The following is a 21,933-nucleotide window of genomic DNA, read 5'->3' as shown; positions in this document are numbered from 1 at the left end:
TTTAACTGAAATGTCTTCCATTTGTCCAAGGCCAACACACATTGACTGGCACCAATGGAAACACTTGCCATTACATCCCATAGAACAGGTAGAATGCAAGCGCCTTCATACACCAGCAATAGGAGAGGAGAACAAACTTTAGAAGAAAAACTACATTTAAAATAGAAAAAAAACTCAAAATCTATTTTCTTGATTATATACAAATGTGAATAATTTGTATTTACCTACAAGAAAAACCTTCAGATCACATTTTCAACACATGCATAAAGATTGTATGTCTCTATGCACTGCTTTAGAATTAGGCTAGCAAAGCTGACTTTCTTATTTTATAGGAGTGCACGTTGTATTTGTGCATTACTGTTTAGTGTTTCTTTCTCTCCACTTGTATTCATATTAACTGCTTTGCCAATAATTAGCTTTTCACTTGACAAATGGACGAGTGTGAGGAGGATGTAAAACCTCTGCTAACAAATGTCTTCTCCAATCCTCAGAAATCATTTTAAGGGCTGGCAGTAAAGTTGTTTGTCGAGTAAAATGATGGACTGAGTAATCTGCAAAACAGAGTGGTAAAATAAATGATAAACGGTTGCTTACACGCAGTTTTGTTTGTATACCAATCTGAGCTTTATTCCACTGCTAAAAGGTAAAAACAATCAAATAAAACCTTAAGTGTGAGCATGTGTAATAAAAGGACAAAATATGTGTTCACAACCTTTCACATATGCAGATCTTCTGTTAATTAATTGGAAAATGTGTTGCAATAGGTCTTATAAACTGCTCATTAATACACACATTGCAGCGGCTTGCAGCAGCATACAGTAGATGTAATGCCTGGATCCTCTGAAGCGCATTACTGCCTCGGCGACAAAAAACGAGCTGCTTAAATTATTTTTACAGCGCCTCCGACTGCTGAAATTAAAGCGGTCAAATGACTTGCACCTCGAGTCTTTCAAGAGACTGCAAAGGACATTAAAATGCAGCAGGAGGAGGAGAAGGAGGCCGTAAAAAGCTGTGTGGTTTTATAGTTTCCCATAAACAGGCCGCGTGATGGGAGGATATGGGAGAGAAAGCAGATCTCTATTGGATGGAGTGATTTCTCTCACCCCTTCATTCTTTTTTAAACATAAAACCCGGACCTGAGTCGCTGCACACAAATCGGGGAGGAAGAGGATTTACAAGGGGAGCCTCAACTCCTGACGGCATCAAGTACATCATCTAAGTCTGCGGGAAGATTGGGAATACCCCCGTTGAACAAAGACACATATTTCAGTTTTAAGTCCCTGCTTAAGAAGTCACCCTTTACGAGTCAAAGTCAGGCTTTTAAAAACAGGCTTCAAGTGAAGACAGGGAGGTCACGTCCTCAGGATTTTACAAGGATTTCTGAGGTTTTAGCAACTTAGTGTTCTTTTAAACCAATTCAAGGCATAATATGGTTCAAATATTTCATAGATTCATCAAATCAGTATTCGCCAGATTAATCAATGATGAAAATGATTGTTAATGCATCAAATGCTGACTTGTAATTCTACTGTTAACACTCGCCTGGTGTTTCCTGAATGTTTTTACTGAGTATATTTAAAGGGGACCTATCATGCAAAATGCACTTTTGTACGTCTTTTATACATGAATATGTGTCCCCGGTGTGTCAGGGAAAGTGTCAGAAAACACAACCCTCTCTCTTTTCCTCCATACCCAAATCTCTAAAAATGGGGCTGCAACGGATCTGATTCAGACTGATACAGATTTGAAATTGTTCTGACGTCAGAAACAAGGAGCTCCGCCTATATGGGCCACTCTCCACCTATCAGGGGAATGAGAGGTTGCCGTGGCATGGTAACAGCATGGTAACAGCATGGTAACAAGGCAAGGCAAGTTTATTTATATAGCACTTTTCTGTACGCGACAATTCAAAGTGCTTTACAAAACAAATTAAAGACTTTTTAGGAATAAATACATTAAAAACACATGGTAACAGCATGGTAACATGACGCTCGTGCCACGCCCCCCTCCTTTGCAGGGGGGCGTGGTCAGCTGCAGCTCATTTGCCACAGAATCAGCCCTTGTGAAGACAGGGCTGGAATACAGCAAATAGAGCGAAATGAGGCATGGCTAAAATGCATGATCTGTTTGGTATTTTGAAAAAAAAACTTCACATACATGTTTTATATAGGTATGGCCCTACAATATATTATTCACATATAGCATGATAGGTCCACTTTAAATTGAATTTCAACACAGTTGTTTTTACTTTTGGCAATGTCATGCTTTATAGCTGCTTGAAGACTCTAACATTGGGATTTAAAATGGTAAAAACTGTATTCTTACAAGTTTGTGATGTTATATTAAATTCCGTAAAGATTTACCAGAAAGAGCTGGTGTCAACTAACAGGAAATTGGGACAAAGCGATTTGGGTAAGAGTTTTGGAAGTTAAGTGTATAAACAGCTTTGGAAATAATTGGAACAGCTACTAGTAGATAGTATGTGAAAACTCCAAAGAAGGAAGAGTACTGGCTATTTGACAAACCAATCTCATCACAATGTCCATTTAGCAGCTTCTCTCGAGCTTTCAATGTTATCACATGATATTTATCAGCAGGCAACGAGTTTCCATTTTCTCTGAGCACTTTGACATCCACTCTGGATTTAAAAAGGAGTTTCAAGATCATTTGAACATCCATCATTGCCTGACAACCAGCTAGACTCCATCTGCTGCTGATGATGAAGATCGTGCAATATCATTGAAAGCTTAGCTCCGGGACAGTTGCTGAATAGAACTCGAGTTGGGAATGTTATCTCAAATGAAATGTAATACATATTAAGCCAGGTTAAAAAACTGGTAATGTTCAAGTGTTGTTTCCACACAAATAATAGGGCCTGTTTTTGTTTAGTGGGTGTGCACGTGTTATTGTGTGCTTGTTATTTTACTGCTGACAAGTAAATCCTGGGCTCAGGCGGAGAAGCCTCTCAGCTCAGAGCGGTGATTCCAAGGCCAATTAGGCAGCCAGTAAAATAAAAGCTTTATTGACAACAGCTCTCCCCGACGGAGCCTCCTGCCGCTCTCCTCTCTCCTCTCTGTGACCTGGACCTCTCACGGATGTATTCCCAGAACTCCACGCTGCAGTCTGGATCTGCAGTTTAACACTCTGAGCGGGTGGGTCACCGCCACGCAGCATCAAATAATTAAAGCGCTGCATCCTCATGGTCTCCCAGGATGCTTTGCTGTTGTTTTATTCATGCCGTGTTTATTTGTATCACCTTTTCCCTTCACTGGAAGACTCCGCAGCTCCATCTTATTCATCAGTTTAACTCAGGCGCTATGTGGACTTCTGTAATTGACTTTCAAAACAGGGGCGATAAATCTCAACCCCCCGCACTAACAATAACACTTTAGAGATTAAAGATATTAGCATGCAGCACAGGGGAAAACAAATTCATATATAACTCAAATGACTTAAACAGGAATTTATAATAATAATAAAGAAATAGCCTGAAAAGCACCAAAAACATTGCATTTCATTTAGTTTTCAAAGAAATGTAAATGCAAACACATATCTGAAATAGATGCATATATGACTGAGCAACAGTGATTTAGTTTTAAAACAACACAAATGATGGAACATGCAAACACATACATTTAAGTTTAGGTGAGTGCAGCAAATTACCACCAGTGTTATCAAAATGTATTTAAATGCAAATTAATTGCATGAAAAAAATGATTATGGTTTGTAAAAAGGCCTTGAGGCTCAAACCAGGGAAGGGTGAGATATTATAGAAGTTACTGAAATATTGAGGAATAGCCAGGGGAGCTAAATACTGTTTTTCTTCTTTTCAGCACAGGAAGCATGGAGCAAGTGGCTATTAACCAGCAACAAATCAAAGCTGGCTGCTGATAGGATGTAACCGGCAGAAATCAAAAGGCCTCCCATCATGTTTATTTTCTAAAGCAGCCTTTCTAAAAAGTGACAACACAAACCCTGTACACAGCGTACAAAACACAGAATTTCCCAATCTTGGAGTCCTAGAATTAATCAAGGAAAAGCTAATTGGCATTCAGCCCTACATTCTACAGCGTGGAGTCATGGTGAGTGAGGCCACAAAAAGCCTTGCACTGCAAAAGACTGCAATGCTGACTTTAAGGGCCCATGTCATGCTTTTCCGATTATTTCCCGTCTGCTTGTGTGTTTTGAAGGTTTTTATGCATGTAAACGGTCTGCAGAGTCAAAAACCCTCAAAGTACACCCTGCAGCGAGTAAAACTCGAACACAGAAAATACCTGTCTATGCTGCCCCAAAACGGCTCGTTGGAGATTTCTCATTTTCCATTGTTTGCTTCCTGGGTTCTGTGACGTGTGAACACCCAAATGGACCAATCCGCGGAGCACCTCACACACCAGGATCCCTTGGCTAACTAACAGGAAGTCCCATTGACTTGCATAGAGCTCCCTGGTTGGTAATAGACGAGTTTGGATCGCGGAGAAATGCTCTCCGCCGACCCATGCTCACAGCGTTATAAACCTTTTTCTTACTCAATATCAAGCCACACTTATTGTTTTTACTTCGGCTGTGAGTGTTTGTGTGTGCTCAGGATGAGTTTTGCTTGTTCTCGCTGTATCGCCGACCTGGAAACCTGTCCGCTCCTCACAGCAGCGGCGAGCAGCAACGAGCCTCGCAACGTTCCGACCAATCAGAGCACACTGGGCTCACAGGGAGGGGGGTGGTAGGAGCTCCAACAAGCCGTTTAGGACAGAGTGAATACCTGGTGAATACACATACTTTGCAGAGATGCTGTATGAGAAACGAATGCGATTTTGGAAAATTGCAGAGTATAAATATATTCTAGTAGACCTCAACAATGGAAATATGATCAATAGAAATGGCCATGACATGGGACGTTTAAAGCAAAAAGCAGGGCGTCAATGTGTGTGTGTGCGTGTGTATTACTGAGTCCAATCAACCTTTTCCTAACAGAATAAGATGATCTCAACCTGTCTCTAATAAAAAAAATCAGGTCGTTTAACCATTTTTGGGAAATCCTTTTCCCGAAATCGGTGTTGTGATCGAACGCCAGCCACTGCACAAGCATCAAGAACATCATGAAGTGGGATCCGTGAAAATCAAAACAGACTAATTTACTTTTTCAGATAGGCGGAGAGAATGAAATCAAAGACAGACAAAGCAGCCAAAGGATGTTCTGCCAATTCACAAGTGCACATTTCCACATGGGTGACACATGTCATCTCCTCAGAGAGAAAACATTGTGAAAAACGTGGACACACACACACACACACACACACACACACACACACACACACACACACACACACACACACACACACACACACACACACACACACACACACACACACACACACACACACACACACACACACACACACACACACACACACACACACACACACACACACACACACACACACACACACACACACACACACACACACACACACACACACACACACACACACACACACACACACACACACACGAAAAGGTCAGTAAATAAGCAGTGCACATACATATCTGGAACAAAGACTCACTGTCACAGTGACATTGCTGTAATCCACCACATGGAAACCGTGAAGACAAAAACAAGTAATGTGGTATCGCATATAAATATGAATGAGGTCAATGAAAGCTCTAAAACTAATTCTCCAGTGACTTAATTAGATATGTCATATTTTCTCATATTCAGCCTTCAAGACTTATTGTCTCAACACAGGGAAAGAAAATATGCCAGTGATTTGAGATAATTCCACTTGTGAGTGTCAGTATATTGAATCAAGTCAGAATAAAGCCTGTGGAAATCCTCTAACATGTTGATTTGTGTGAAATACGGTTAGATTTTTCAATTCCCCAGTCATCCAGAAAACTCCACCCAACTGCGGCTGAATGTGATCCATCTTTGTCTGCCAGTTTTGGTTAGTTATTATTGGTTCACAGTTGGACCAATTTTGCCAGAGAATTAACTCAGCTACGGTAGCAGTCAGACTATATTTGGACCAGTGTTGCATCAAGATGGAAATATTCTGGTGTTATTCATTATGAGTATGGTTACATAGGTTGATTCTAATCCCCAATTATAAACAAATCATTTCCAGATGTAATAAAAATGTGTGCAGATTATTTTCATTTAACTTAAAGTGACACCAGATAGCATTTTAAAAAGCTATATGTTAAAATGTTAAGTCATAAAACCCAAATTGTTAGTTTATCTATGACAGTAATTTATGGGGTCCTGTAAAACCATCTTCCTCTAAGCGTACAATCATTTTTCTCTCATCTTATTTTCCTCTCACTTGGCTCAGCAGTTCTACAATTTGAGACAGGAAATATGTTTTCCATGAATCAATTAGCAGTGTTTCTCTGATGTTAGCAATTAATTTCAATACAAAGAAACTGTCCTGGAGCAAAACTGAGTTGTGGCCACAAATACAGAACAAAATATGACTTCAATAATAGAAGATAGAAAATACCTTTATCATCAAAGTAAATAATGTTTCTTTCAAGTGATCAAGATTTTATTCTTATTTATACATGTAATGATAGTTATTGTTTAAATGACAAGATAAACTTTTGTTCACTTAATTAATATAATTCCTTAACTGAACAGTACAGAAATACATTGAGAACAATTATATAAAATCCTTTCTGTGTGACGGATGTAGGAAAATCCTTTTTTTACCACCCAAAAAGCTATGGTGGGAGACTAAAAACAATAAACTTTCTCATCTTTACAGAGACATGAAGACGTTTGCCCTCCACATGGATGGCTCTCTTCAGAATAACAACACTCATGCCTCAGTGCCTTCTATCTTCACTGTGCAGCAAACACACTCACATCCGCAGAAAAGGCCATTACAGTCTAAACCAGGGCCATTAGAGCCTAAACAAAGAGCTGAGAGTCAAGCTAAAAATAAACCTATGAGGCCTCTTATCCGAGTTAGCTTGTTAGGACGAAGCTGCGATCATCGATCCCCTGAACTCTGCGCATGGCCGCGAACACGGGCTGTGGACACTAACACACCCCTCTGCCAACACACCAATTTCCCAACTGGTCGCAACATAGACACTGCAAGGATGGCAATTACGGCTCCGTGGGTTTTTTCTGCTGTCCCTCCAGACTCTCTCTCCCTCATTATATTTGATCTCCCAGTCATTATCCAGTGCAGCAGTGTTTCATCACCTCCCTGATCACATTGATCCGCTGCCCGGCTCGACACCGACGCGGACAAACTCAAACTGCCTTGTGCTCAATTAAAAACTGTGATTGCTATTGACAACTTCTGTTTGATATGTATCCGTGTGTGGCAGGTGAAAAACGCACAATGGAGCATGCAATCCGAAGGTAATGGTGTGTTGTTGGTCTAGCCTCATCGCCTATGAATCATATTTGCATGTTATCATCTATTCTAAGCTATCAGTTTGGTGGTAGATGTTCCATAACATGTAGCAAGTTAAAAGGAAATGTGATTTCATTGGATCACATTTTTTAATCAGTCTTTTCTACTTTGTTGTGTCAGTTCTTCTTCTCCGTTATGCCACGCTCAACACTTTCTTTGCTGATGATTCATTTGTATGCCTTAGGGTTAAGGTTCATACCTTTATTTTATGGCATATTTCTCCCTTTTCTGGAAGGAAGTATGATTTTCATTGACAGTAGAGTATCGTCGTTTCTAAGGAATGGCAAGTTGAAGCGAGTAAAAGCGGAAAACCTAATAAAGTACTGTTAAATTAAGTAGACTTACTGGTAGAGGGACAACCCACATGGCTCATTACTTCATGCTAGCCCTCCCTTCCAATCTCATTACCTCTGGCTTTGAACATGCCATCGTTGGCCTTTTCACCAGCACATACCGAAGTAAAACTAGAGCATGGACGCGGGAAGGGGGGGTGCTGAGGGGGCTGCAGCACCCCCATCTGTTGGCGGAGAGTTGTAACTGCAACGCCAAAAAGTTCACTAAACAAATCAATACAAAAGTTTTATTTTGAGTTACTATTTTTGAGTTAGTATTTTAGTGAAAGCAGTCTATAAAAAGCTTCCCTATATAAGAGAAAGTGATAATGCGGTGTGCTTCTTCTGTTGCTCTGCTATAGAAAAGAAGCTTGTCAGTGCAGACAAGAACAGGGATGGGAGTTTTGTGAAAGCAGGGTTTAACAACTGGCGAAAGGCAGGGGAAACATTTAGGGAGCATGAGAAGTCCCATCAACACACAGGCCGTCAACAAACTGGCAGCATTAAAACGAACACTGATGAATGCGTTGCTCTCACAAGCTGTTGCTAAAGACTAAATTACTGCATTTAATATTACGTTATTATACAGAGCCGCCCGTCCCTACACGCAGATCACGCAAATTGCGTGGGGCCTCACCTCGCGGATGGGGCCTCATTTTGCAGAGGAAGCCTCATCTGAAGCGCAAACGAGCGCCGCAGTTTCGCCGCTGCGAGGCTCCACTAGAACCCCCCGCCCCCCCGCACCCCGAACTCTGGCTGACTTCCCGCGTCCCTGAACTAGAGGCTAGAGTGAAAGTGTTTGATCTTGTTCTTTTATATTTGTAAGGGTCTTTACTTAGTTAAGACATTTTGTGCAAACATAATTTCATCAAATGGATCTTCTTTGACGGTTAAGACTTCGGCTCATACAACTAACCCTGAACATCCTGCTCTGAATTCAGGTCCCTCAGTTCTTGTCACACACTAAACCTCTTCACAGTGATAACATGGAGGATGTTGTGTTACATTTGTTTTACTTGACCAAGCTCTTCTGATCAAAGCCTTTGGGCAGAACAAACCAGTTATGTCTAGTCTTCTGTTTTACGTCTAATTGCATTGCTCATTTACATGAAAGAGGAACAGAGTGTAGAGAGCCAAAGCTGAAGATAAAAGACACGAGCTGCCTTATCACAGCAGAACAGCGCTCTGCATGCTATTAGCCTGTTAAGGTAATCAGAGCTCATGCTGAACCTAACAGTTCTATATACCTGTAGGTAGATAGTGACGAGAACACCATCAGGGATTCATTAGCCTGCTGTCATAATTAATGTTGCATGGAGCCGGAAAACAGCTCCCCTCAGGGAAGGGTACGGCGTCAGGTTGGCAAATGTAGGAGGGTGTTCACAATCGCACCGAGTCAGATAGGGTTACGCATTGATTAGTGCTATGAGCTTGTTAGAGCTATTAGGTATCACAACTGATTCAATCACTAGAATGCTGGAAAAAAAGAGTGAACTGTTGTGGACGGAAGAAAGGGGTGGGAAGTCAGGGGAGGAAAGAAGAGGAACATTCTTCTTAACTTTAGTTACGTTTTTTTAGAACTCGATTCTGTACTAAATTTAATTTTCCAATTGCAGCTAAAATGACTTTCACTCGGCACACAGCAGTGAGTTCATGTCATGGATTCGGTATAATCACTAGCTAAGTACAATGGTAATGCCGCAAAACCTGACCAACATAATGCCAGTTTGTGGTGTTTTGGCATGGTTTCTACTAAAAATGTCACAAGAACCCACACTTTACTACCAAGTCGTTGCCAAAATTCTGAAATAGGTACGGAACTCGTTCTTCTACGAAACTACAGAACAAGTGCTCAAAATGGCAATATAATGATGGCAGTTTGTGTTTTTTTGGCACGGTTTCTACTATAAATGTCACAAGAACCCATACTTTCCTACAAAGCCGATGCCAAAAATTCACAAAAAGGGCATGGAACTCGTTTTTCTACGATACCGCAGGACCAGGGCTGAAGATGGCAATGACTTATGGTAAATGTACTTCAAATAGCTTGGGCGGAGACAAATCTAGATGATCAAGTTACTGTGTCTATGTTTGATACTACAAAAATGTGTATGACTTGAACAAAGTTTTCTGGAAATGTGCCATCAAACCAAAACTATAAACTAAAAGAATCAAAAAAATATGTAGAGATCCCCACATGGTGAATAGATATGTTTTTTAATTATTTTATAAGCGTTGGTCAAATTTAAACCAAAAACATGGTCAAATGATATGCATTTATTTTATCTGAATTGACCTGGTTAATCCTGTAACCAGAACCATATTTAAAGAGCGTTGTTGCTGAAGCAGGGCGGTATTACGGAGTATAGAGGCTGTATATATGTTAGCTTCCCTCTGCACAGGCCTCCCTTGTTGCTGCTGCTGCTACACTACTGCTACTCGTGATTTGTGAATATAGGAATGTAGTATGTCAGGCCAACAGTGCGTCAGCCAATCAATTATTCAGGACAAATACAGCCTTGTTTGGTTGCAGGATTCTAGATGGATGGATTGATGGAGGAGAGGAGTAGTGGACGAGGGGCTCAGCTAGCAAAGCGAAGAGAGACATATATAAATTAGATATTTACCCGAGGCCAGAGTGGTATGGATGTTATTTATGGAAGACAGACCAAACCCACTCCCATAAAACAGACGGGCAGCCAGACAATTAAAGAGAGCAGAGAGGCGGCAGAGGAAAGAACATTGCTCCATGTCTGACCTATTTAGCAAACGGAGAGCCAAAAACACAGCAAATCTTAAGTCACTCTGCAGCAGACAGCCAGCGCTAAAGCAGAGCAAACCACTCCAACCCTGTAAAAAAGCTAATCAAAGCCTGCATGGTTCAGAATAGCTTTTAAATTGGGGCTCTGTTTTCTTTTATGCTTTTCACATTTTGAGCTTCTTCATTCCGTCAAAACAGTCCACATATACAGTAAAGAGAGCTACTGGACCACAATGGGTCTCACTACTGAGCCACAAAATGTGTATATGTTTCTGCAGATAGGCAATAGGAAATATATGGTCATTGATCTGAGGCTCCCAGAGTTCATGCAGCAGTTTATGAAGCATAGGTTGGAGGGTGGAGTCTTCTGATCAACACCCACGAGTCTAAGCAAACCTAATGATTGATGTTCCATAATAAACCTGACTTTGGCAGTTGATACGCAGATTATTTCTCGATTCGATTAAACGCTGGTCTAAACAATTGAAGAAAATTGGGAAAAATAACAGTTTCCCACAGTTTGACGTATGATAATGAAAATATTTTGAGAAGTTGGAACCAGGTTGGAATTTGAAGATTTTATGATTATCAACATTTCTACAGCTTATGTTTTCAGCCAATTTTGTAATCTTATAGGAAACAACAGCGAACAGTAATGGGGAATTATTGCCTTAACTAAACATTTCTAATGCAATGTCCTTCAAGATAAAATGAACAAAGTTACTAAAAACATGACAGAAGATGAAACAAATGTGAATAATCCTTTAAGGCCAAACTCAGCCAAAGTGCCAGAGTGAATCCTAACCGGAAATCCTCAGCAAGGACACATTAACACTTGTGGTTTAGTTTGAATCTGGAACCTTAATATTTTGTAATATGAACCCTGTTTCCTGGCAGCAGCTTTTCTTGGAAGACTAACACTCCCATGGCCCTCACACATAGGAGGGGCCCATTGGGCTTTATGCAGGGCTAGTATTTATCTTCACTAGAGCTGGAGGATCAGTTCAGCCGCAATCACAGAGGAGGAAGGGATATCCAAGGCCGATATCTCACAACCTGAACGAAAACCAAAACTTTCTTTTTAAATAGAAACCATACATTTTTTTGCTGATTCAACCCTGGTCGTGCTACCAGAATTGAATGGTACATACTACTTGGCTAGATTTCCCTAACTTTTGCCATGTAATGCATTGTGAACAAATGATAGATCAAGACCACATTCAGAAACTGAATAATTCTAGTACAAACTCTGGCAACTCAAGAACACATAGTGACAAAATCCCGTTTCATTCCAGGTTCTTGAATGCATGAAGTCTTGAAAACATTTGTAACAAGTATGGAGTGTCTTCGATTAGTGAAACATGTGAAAAAAACCTGAAAAAAAAAAATTAACCCCCTTTGGCCTTTTCTGGTCCACCTCTACACACACAACCTTAGTAGAGTAGAGTTTGTAGAGTTTTATAAATGTGGAAAAGTGATCTAGAAGCAGAATGGGTCCCCAAAAAGCTGATTCACAACTGGGGTCAAAGAAACCCATAAGGCCAATCTTTTAAGGCCAACAGTTGAACTGTTTGAACATCTTCTGTTCAAAACTCGGGGTCATGCCACAGCCACATCAAGCTAACAAAGCCGATAAGTTTGAGAGCAACTGAACCAGACAATTGATACCAATACCATACTCTTTCACAAAATACACTAGTACTCCACACATATCAACGTCAAACATCAGACAAAAATGTTTTTGATCCAATAATGTGGATTTCATGAAAAACAGTCCTGTTGAATTCATTCCAACTGATCAGTGTAGGAGAATCCATATAGAGAACCCAAACATCCCCATGATGTGCTCGACTGTGTCCGTGTGGGCAGCACTCACCTGAAGCAGCAGCTGCTCCAGGAGGCTGAGCCCCCATATCGGTGTGTGGCCCCCCGGGGATCGGTGGTACAGGCCTGGGCCAGGATTTGGCTGCAGGAGGGCCAACTCTCAACCCGATGTACTCCACAAAAGTCCCAGGGAAGTCTCCCGTCTCTTTGGTCCTCTCGTTGGTGCCGTGCAGCCAGCCTCTCGGACTCCGCTCGTCCCCATCCTGGTAGTCCAGTCCTGGCACGGCCATCAGTGTTGCCTTTTGGACAGTGAGCAGATCGCCCATCTGGAGGCTGATGTCATCACCGCGCTCCCGCTTGTATTCAAAGAGCACCCGGTACTGGAAACTGTCGGATTCCATGGTTACAGGAGCTCATAGGACTGTTTTAAAACCAAAAATAAAGGTGTTGCCTGAGATTTGCTGAGTTGAAAATGAAATAAATGTCTTGGAAAAATACTAAAAGGAAACTGTTAGTTAAAAAATCCCTGAGGTGAAACTCGATCGCAACCTGTCCAACTTGTAAAGCCGCCTGAGATTTGCTGTTTCGTGCTGACTTGAATGACACAGTGAAAAATGATACAAATCTGATCCCTGAGGTGAAATTTGACACCTTTGCTTAGTCCTACAAAAGCTTGAAGGGAATGTCCAACCTTCTTTATACAAAAATGTAAGTCCTCCAAGTATAGTGAAGCTGAATTGACCAGCTGGCCTTTTGCTTTAAAATGTAGATTTGGTTTAATGTCCATGCAGTTCTTCAAAAATCCGTCGTATAAATCCACCAGTCTGTGGCCTCCAAATGGGCTGACCACTTACCAGCCACCACACCTTGCCTGTGATTTGAAAAGAAAAAGGCAGAGGGGGGCAAGGTGGTCTGGAAACTGGAGGGTGGCACAGTTTTCTAGGACGGGGCAACCTCCAGATGTTCCCCAAAGCTTCTGCAGGTTCTTTCGATTTTAACGAGAAAGTGAACAAAGCCTACTTAGTACTCTGTCAGATCAGACGCCTGCATACTCCTATACACACTCACACACACCTGAGAAAAATCCACTGCAGTGCAGAATTTGGCTTCTAATCCTGAGTGTCCCTATGTGCACTCTGCTGTGTGAAATCCTGCTGCTTCGCCTTTCTTGTCTGCGCAGCCTCCTGGAGCAGACATACGCTCCTGCAAACTTAAAATGAAGTTGTAGAGGTTAACATCACACACGTGTATGCAGATTTAAGGATTACAATGCATTTATATACTGAAATATATCCAACTTGAAATTATTTGTTTAAAAAAGTCAGAGGTTAATTAAGTGCAAAGCATGCTCAAAACTTCAACATAAGTAAGAATATTATAATGAAAATGCATCGAAAACATCCCTCACCACTATGATTAGCAGGCTGACAGAAAGCTATCAGTTACAACAAGCGTGACTCGGCGAATATGAACTTCAGACAGACAGCCTGCCCGACTTAACTCGCCCTGCACCAGTCTGCCCTGCTGTCTGCTGCAAACACACAGCAAACTCACCGCTCAAACTGCACGGAAGAGCCCTGGTCCTCCACCGACGCCTCTGCGCGCGAACTGTCCGCTTCCACACAACCCAAACCCCGCAGTGCGAGCCCAGACATCCGTGAATCCCGTCAGGATAAATGGATGGCGTGGCTGGTCTAGCAGACAGGCAGCCTGCTCGGTGCTGTAGTGACCGGCAGTGCTGATGTCAGTAAACCCCTCCTCCCCCCTCCCCCCTCCCCCTCCTCCTGCCGTCTGCAAATTATGCCAGCAGCCAGCGGCGGAGACGGGACGGGTCGGCATGGCGCAGCTGCAGCAAAACCACCGAATGACCCGGTTATGATGCACTCATAGTTAGTGCCGCATTTGTGATATTTGTGTGTGTGATATTGTGTTAAATACATAGCCACGAGGATGAGTATGGGATGTTCAGGAGCTGCAGAGAGGTCATGAATTATATAGAAGTCTGTGACCTGGAAAATAGTTCCTGCATGTAGCCATATTCATGCACACCAGAGTCGCATTTTAGGGAAAACAAATACATAATTTAAATTCGAAAAATACCTAGAGGATGATAGGATGAGAGCCAGGTAAGAGCTGCATGGTGGGACTTGGTTGTTGGAGTCATGGATGTGTTGTAGTGCGCACATGACGCAGCAGCAGACAGCCAGACTGCTGCGTCATCAGGTGCGCAGGTTTGGAGCTGCAGAGAACATATGGACACATTGTACGGAGCAGGGAGCAGGTCTGCAAGGCTCAACTTTCTACCGTCACTGTAAATCTGATGGAGAAAACCAGAAGAGAACATTATGGATTCGGTCATTATGAAAAAAGCATGTTCTCTTAAGGGTTAGGATAAGTGCAGGTGTGTGTCTTCTTCATGTATTAACATGTTTCCCAAAACTATACATTTAGACTAGTCAAATGTGTTTCTATCATCCCCATTTTGTAATTATTCTGGATGTATTGGCCTTTATCTTATCTTGGTTATGTATGTAAATAAATAACTAGTTTAAACGTGTTTTTAAAATGTTGTTTATATGAACAGTGGAGAAATTAGCATGAATGCATTCCAGGAGGACGCAACCCTGCTTTGATCTGGAGTTGGAAATATGTCAGCGGTACAAAGTAGAAGAGGAAAATTAAAATAGAGGCATTTTTACTAAATGTGATAAGAGTGAGGTGTGGAAACCAAAGCTATCCAAATGAAATACTTTTAGAATATATATATTTTTGAAGGGACAGTTCACCTACCATTATAAACAGGGCTGCACATAACTGGTGCGCAGGTGCGCATGGGCACCTCCGCCAAAAAAAGAGCACCGGGGCCCCGGCTGAAGTCGAATAGTCCATTTAGCTTAGGAACCTTCCTAACGGAGTGAAATGACCGGGAAGTCCCTCAGTGGCAGCCATGATAAGTGCCGTTCGAATTCTCTAGAATGATAGGAAAGGAGGTTTCAAACTTCCTTTATAACCTCCTTTAGCTTAGAAACCACTGGACCTCCCTAACCGAAAGGAGAGGAGAAAATGCTGCCCCACAATGCCTTGCAGCCGCAGCATTTGCCGTCACACAACAGTCAGCCGTTCACGGAAACAAACGATTATGACGGAGAAATTATATCATGAAAGTTATGGTGCTTATTAAGCATTTTAAAACGTATGTGGTAAGTTGCCAAAGTGCTCTGTTTTGAACGTTCATCAGTATTATAATCAAAAAGAGAAATATGAACGTTAGTTTTTACTGAAATGATCAAATAAAGTCAACATTTCACAGTCTTTACTGAGCTGTGTGGGGTTTGTTCAACTTTTAAATGTGGTGGTTGTATTCTCCAGCCACCTCCCTTATGTGTGTTTTCCCTTCCCCTGTCTGTGTGGGCGTGGTGGCTGTCACTCCTGGCTCCCGGCTCAACCTCCACCTGCTGCAATCAGTTGGGCACCCTCCTCTGCTACACACCTGATTTCCATCAGCCATTACTAATGGCATATCAGCGGAGGCTCCACAACCTGTCAGCGCCAGATCGTTGTTAAAACCCCAGTGGTAAAACTCTCAGCCTTCTCAGCCTTCTTAGAATTAGTTAGCTATTTCCGCTACACTTCAATGTTCTTCTTACCTGTTCTTCTTGTGCTCCAGGATTACTCTCCAGTCGGATTACTCTCCACGCTCCTCCACCTCAACAGCCGCTAGCAACCGGAATACTCTCCACGCTCCTTCTCCTCAAAATAAAACCTTTGTAACACTCTGCCGTGTCCTGCGTTTGGGTCCTCTCAGATAACCGTAACATTAAAAGATGTTTGAATGGTGGTGTACACAGTGATAGGTGTTAAGGACTAACGTTTATAATAAATATATTTGTATTGATTTTAAGATATTTTCATAGTTCATACAATCATACGTATTGGGATCATTTATTAATGTGGACCGGAGGGAGAGGGCGACTAGCATAAGTTTCACTTTCATTTTTTATTTCAATTCCAACTTTGGTCATGAAGAATATGTTTCTCTGTTGTCCACGTTCATAAAGCAAAGCAACAGCATCAGAGCACGGTGCAGAGTCTCTAAATGAGTCCGTCGTTCTTATTAAACATCCATGTTGTAGTCCGCTGTATAGAAAACTGTAGTTTCCATAGTTTCCCCACAGCAGCAGACGCACAAAATGACGTCCGCTGGCGCATCATAAACACGTCGGATAGTGAAAGTGCATTCGGATTCTCTAAGTACCGCAGTCTCTTCTCCAAAGTCCTTTTGAATTCTCCTATCCACTATCCCTTAACCCCGTGACATTTCCCTCAGAGGTCAAGGAATAGGAGATAGGGTTAGAACTTAGGAGCTGATTTTTAAACTATCCGACCGCAACCCCCGTCTCAGGTCGGTTAAATGAAATCCTTGCTTCCCTCACTTGCGTCGTTTCCCTGCGTCTAGTCCATCCCACCAGGAAAGCATGGAGGGACGAAAGGAAACCACGAGAAGCAGGGAAATGAGTTTTAAGAGCAATGGGACGTCCTTTCCTCCTGAGCGCCACGTGAAGCGACGTCCGTTTGAGATGACGCCGCACAGCTGTTCGTCTGACAGCAGCTCTGTCCCCGTTGTTTTCACAAACACCCCACACAAACATTTGTATCATCTGTTGTAGACCCCAATAAATAAAATCTAAATAAGAACTAATTCTCAAAAAAGATAAACGCCATTCTTAAAATGTATAAACGAACAATAGTTTGATTAATATTGATTAGAGTGCACAATAGAAATACAATAATTGAGAGAAGAAAAAGAGATATGTTATCTATCAAAACCCAGTTAGATTAACATTCATTGGACTGCACACTTTGTTTGTTTGTTTGGATATGTAGCACATTAACATTTTAATAGCACTTAATGACTGACTGAATGGAAATGACAATAAATGAAAATGTAAAACGAAAAAAGCGATCATGAAAATGTTTCCAATAAATGAATAAAATGATTTTTGACCACTTTGTTGTTCAGATATATCACATATTTGTAACTAAATGATACATGAATTGAAGCAAAACACAGTATAAACTAAAGGTTACTTACGTAACCCCAGTTCTCAGGGTAACATGAAGTGAGATATCTCACTATGGGATGCGCCTCAACGCGTATGCAAACAGAATGCGCCTCAACGCGTATGCAAACAGAAGCATCAATCTCATTATGCCAATCCTGATTGGCTGGTGATCTTGACGTCTACGTCAGGGAATCCACCCACCCTTTAAGTAGCTTGCGCTACGTCGCAGCGTCATTCAAAATAAGCACCTCTTCTCGCTTCACCTTAGCAAGAAGGGCCGTCTGGTGAGACATCTCACTTCATGTTACTCTGAGAACTGGGGTTACGTAAGTAACCTATAGTTCTCATTCACTCCTTTCGATGTCTCACTATGGGATATTGAAACTCCCGTATTGCTAGACATGCTAATCTCGAAAATCACCAAAAACAACCAGAACTTAACAGGTAGAACCAGGGGCGGACTGGGACAGCCCGGGACGTTCAGACGCACCGGCCCACACACCGGGCCGCCGCCCACGCATGCAGGCCACCCTTGTAGCCTACAGATAAATTATACATCTACTATGCTCATATACTGTATACTGTTATGGCTAGATTCCCCAGAATCAAGCCATCACATAAAAGAGAAGGACAACAGGAGTAAGGTGCAAAATGAAATCTTCCTTTATTTAAGGTTTCTTAAAAATGTCTGTGTCATGTGTGAAGTGTGTCAAAGTGGATATGTAGGAGTCAGTAACGTGAATGTACAATTGGGGTTAAGGACAAAGTACAGCAAATGGGTTCTACCTTACATCACCAGCAGGTGTCGCAGCAGCTCACTTGTCTCTGTGACCCTGACAATCACTCCATCAATGTCCAGAGCCATCAGAATCTCCTTCTCTGTGCACATGAGCATGAATGCCTCCATATGCTCTTGGGTCAGGGTGGTCCTCAGTCGATTCTTCACATATTTCAGTGTGGAGAAGGTCCTCTCACAGGCAACTTGACTGAATGACAGTGTTAGGAGGAACTTGTAGCCCAATCCAATGACATGATAGGCATCAGTCAGCAAGTTGTACTGTGACAAGACATGATGCACACAAATAGCACAGTTTTTTGCAGTAGTTGCAACTGTTCTCTAGCTCCAGGTCTTCTTCTCTTCCATCCTCCCCTCCGGTTGTCCTGACATTGTATGCATCCAAATGGGGCATCTTCAGTCTCTCCCAACAGTTGGCTAGGCTTGACAGCTCAGCCTGCAGTGTTCCAGCAGTGGCTCTTTCATCATACTTCTGCAAGCATTCACTCAGCTTTTGCAATGCTTCTGTTGGAAGGCCCATTTCCTTTATTTTAGGGAAATTCCGAGGATCAAGACATGCAAAGTCTGCGCAGAGTGGTCCATTTGCAGCATAGCGACTCTGAATGCTCTCTGTGACTGTGTCCAGAATTACATTGTGGACCTTGATCCTGTAGTCTGCCTCAGCGTCTGACACAGGCTCATCTTCAGCCAACTCACCTGGCATGGCCTTCTTTCTCCTGACGCGTTTCTCTGGGAGCACAGCTTGGACCATAACTTCACAGTCATCCTTCTCCTGCAGCTTGGCATTGGCCCAGTCCACAAATGCATCTGCTGCTCTTTTCACCTCATCAAAACCCCTGACACACTTGTTGAGGCTCTCTTGGGTCCCTATTACTAACCGATGGGCAGTCAGTAAGTCCATGCCGCTGGTTTGGAGATACTTGGAGAGGGGTGACGTGATTTCAAATATTCGGAGAAAGATCTGAGCGGTCAGTATTGTCTCGAACATTAGGAGAGACTCTGTGTACCCCCTGGCTTTTGCTCTGACATGTGGCTTCATGGAGTCTTCTTCTTCAATCCTTGTTAATGTTGACACCAAGTCAATAAACAAGGCACGGTCAGGATTGCCAAAACACCCGAATATCTTGCTCAGAGCCTGATCCTTGGCCCACCACCTTGTCTCCCCGATTGGAGACAGCCGTCTGTGTCGTGTGTCTTCACTCACTTCCTCCCACATGTTCATACGCTTGTATGACTCTCTGATGAACACAACAACATCATTCAGAAGTGAGAAGAGCGATGCACTGGCTATCACAACACCTGTGGTGTCTCCTAGCACAAGGTTCAGGACGTGTGCGTAGCACCAGATGTGCACTTGGTTGGGAGACTCTGCGGAGAGCAAGGTGGAGAACCCCTTGTATTGGCCCTGCATGTTTGCCGCTCCATCGGTTGAGTTTCCCACACAATTCCGAAGATCAATGTCCACCTTTGCCAGAGTTTTCTTCAGTAGCTCTACAAAAATATTGTCCAGTTGATGACTCACAGTCAACCACAGCTATGAGCCTCTCGTGGACCACATCTGTCACATACCTGAGGATAACAGCACACTGGTCTGTAGATGTAACATCCTGTGTGGTGTCGATCTGCACAGAAAACATGCCTGCCTCCCTTACTTCCCTAGATATGGTTTCTTGGATTAAGTGGCTGATGACATTGATCACTTTGTTCACTGTAGTTTTTGAGAGCAGAGTGACAAAGGACCCTCTGCCTTTAGACCCAGTCTCATGCAGCTTCTTGCTTTTTTCAACACATTGGGTGACATGTTCCTGCAGGCAGACATCGTATTTGCTGAGCAGGATGATTAATTCCAAGAAGTTGCGATGGTCAGCAAATTTCTCCCATGTGTATGCTGCTTCAAATTGGTTGCCTCTAAAGCTTAGACCACGCTTTCCAATGACTCTGACTACTTCTATGACACGTTCCATGACTTGCCGTTTCTTTCTGACATGGTCGCTGTGTAGAGACATTTGTTTGCCACTGAGTAGGCTTGCTATGTCTGCTTTACTAGCCTTCATAAAATATGCCTCAGCACTTTCTCTGTGGACTTGGTTTTTCTCGTGCTCTTCTATTCTTTGATGTACATGCTTCCAAGATGTCATTCCTCCTTTAATGAATGAGCTGTCATTTGCAGATGGCTTTGCATACACTAAACATACTGTACAGTAGAGTGAGTTGGATTTCTCACAATATGTAAGCCACTTTCTATTGATTCCATCTTTGTTGTTGTAGATATTTGTAACTGTTTGTTTTGGGGGTTGTTGAGGGTGGTATGCGAAAAATGTATTTATATCTTTAGCCTGAGGCCGGGCAAAGTAATCAAAGCTCACTTCATCAGTCTGCATCTCCCTGTCTTTTGGTTCTCCTGTGCTGGACCCTGCAGCTGTCTCATTTTCCTCAGGGTCAACTGTACTTGACCCTGCAGCTGTCTCACTTTCCTCAGGGTCAACTGTACTTGACCCTGCAGCTGTCTCCCTTTCCTCAGGATGAACTGTACTGGACCCTGCAGCTTTCTCACTTTCCTCAGGGTCAACTGCATAAGAAGAACATCAGCAATCAATTAAATTACCAATATTATATCAATATCATGCACAATAATGTCAATCACTAAAATGAATGCAATAGTGAATTGGCCACACATCTCTGTGTCCTTATTATTGAATATTAATTTATTGAATATTAATATTATTTAATATAATTATTTAAAATTATAATATTATATAATTTAACTTGGAATATCATGAGCATATGACTCTATCCTAATGCATCTAACTTTATGCACAATATAATAGTCTGGCCATAGCCCTGCAGCCCGTTCTAGGTTCTGATTGGCTCTCTAGGTTGGCATACTAGCTTCTGACTGGCTGTCCAGGTTGTCAATCACGGCCGGGGGCATATTATACTAGTCGTAACATTGCTAAACTTTTTTCATGACGGTTTTCTCAGTCAACTAATGCTATTGCTAACAGTAACATAAATTAACACAGCCCTGCACACTGCACCTGCTGTCATATGCCGGATCTGTGGTTCATCATCTTCCTTCTCATTCTCCTCCTTACTGCGACTGGGAACGGGAGCCCTTCTAAAAAGCTCTGTGATTTTCGAAAATGTTCCAGCATCTTCCTGTAGCAATTTTCGCTTTTTTATTCTGGCTTTTTCAGCCCCACCCTTTCTTTTTTTACTGTTCTCCATCTTGTCTTTCTCAATTTCACTAGCTAACTTACTGATCAATCATCAAACTAAGCTAGGGAGCTTCCGGCCCAACCCCTTCAGTTCATCTATTAGTAAGGTGACCAGATTTTCAGGACATTTAGAGTTTTGCGGTCAATATATCATTAACATATCCAATTTTCTTCACTGTTAAAGAAAAAAGGGGGACAATTCTGGTTCAACGTAATTCGAACATTTTAACTGTTGGATACAAACAGAAGGACGATAGCTCATATATGAGACTTCAAAGGTCTTTTATTTTGAAACTGTACACCAGATTGTCCAGATTCTCTCTGAGTGATTAGATTGTGGTGTCCTGCTATCACCCTGAAGTGAAATAAGTATTTGATAATTTGACAGTTTTTTATTTATTCTTGTATAAAAAACAAGATAAAAACAGAAGGACGATAGTGTTACGATTATTGTGTTATGTCACGTTTTCTGTCGTGTTTTGGGTGTTTTGCTATTCTCCCTGTCATGTTTTCCTCTT

General features: G+C 42.1%; 1 protein-coding gene and 1 long non-coding RNA gene across 2 annotated transcripts in view; one reads left to right on the top strand and one right to left on the bottom strand.

The window, feature by feature from the left end:
- Nucleotides 1–14,077, bottom strand: part of pik3r3b (phosphoinositide-3-kinase, regulatory subunit 3b (gamma)) — a 338,567-nt gene extending 324,490 nt beyond the window's left edge. The window contains exons 1-2 of the mRNA XM_034237528.1: nucleotides 13,893–14,077; nucleotides 12,391–13,548 (exon numbers count right to left, since the gene is read on the bottom strand). Coding sequence (XP_034093419.1) covers nucleotides 12,391–12,739 — 349 coding nt within the window. The 5' untranslated portion in view covers nucleotides 12,740–13,548; nucleotides 13,893–14,077. The remainder of the gene's footprint in view (nucleotides 1–12,390; nucleotides 13,549–13,892) is intronic.
- Nucleotides 14,078–15,730: 1,653 nt separating this feature from the next.
- On the top strand, nucleotides 15,731–16,114 carry LOC117560495. Its single transcript, XR_004571175.1, has 2 exons — nucleotides 15,731–15,912; nucleotides 16,006–16,114. It is a non-coding gene; the product is annotated as an uncharacterized LOC117560495 (long non-coding RNA).
- The last annotated feature ends 5,819 nt before the right edge of the window (nucleotides 16,115–21,933 follow it).

Source organism: Gymnodraco acuticeps, unplaced genomic scaffold (genome assembly GCF_902827175.1).
Source record: "Gymnodraco acuticeps unplaced genomic scaffold, fGymAcu1.1, whole genome shotgun sequence".
Classification (NCBI taxonomy): domain Eukaryota; kingdom Metazoa; phylum Chordata; class Actinopteri; order Perciformes; family Bathydraconidae; genus Gymnodraco; species Gymnodraco acuticeps.
This window is presented reverse-complemented; position numbering and strand designations above follow the sequence as displayed.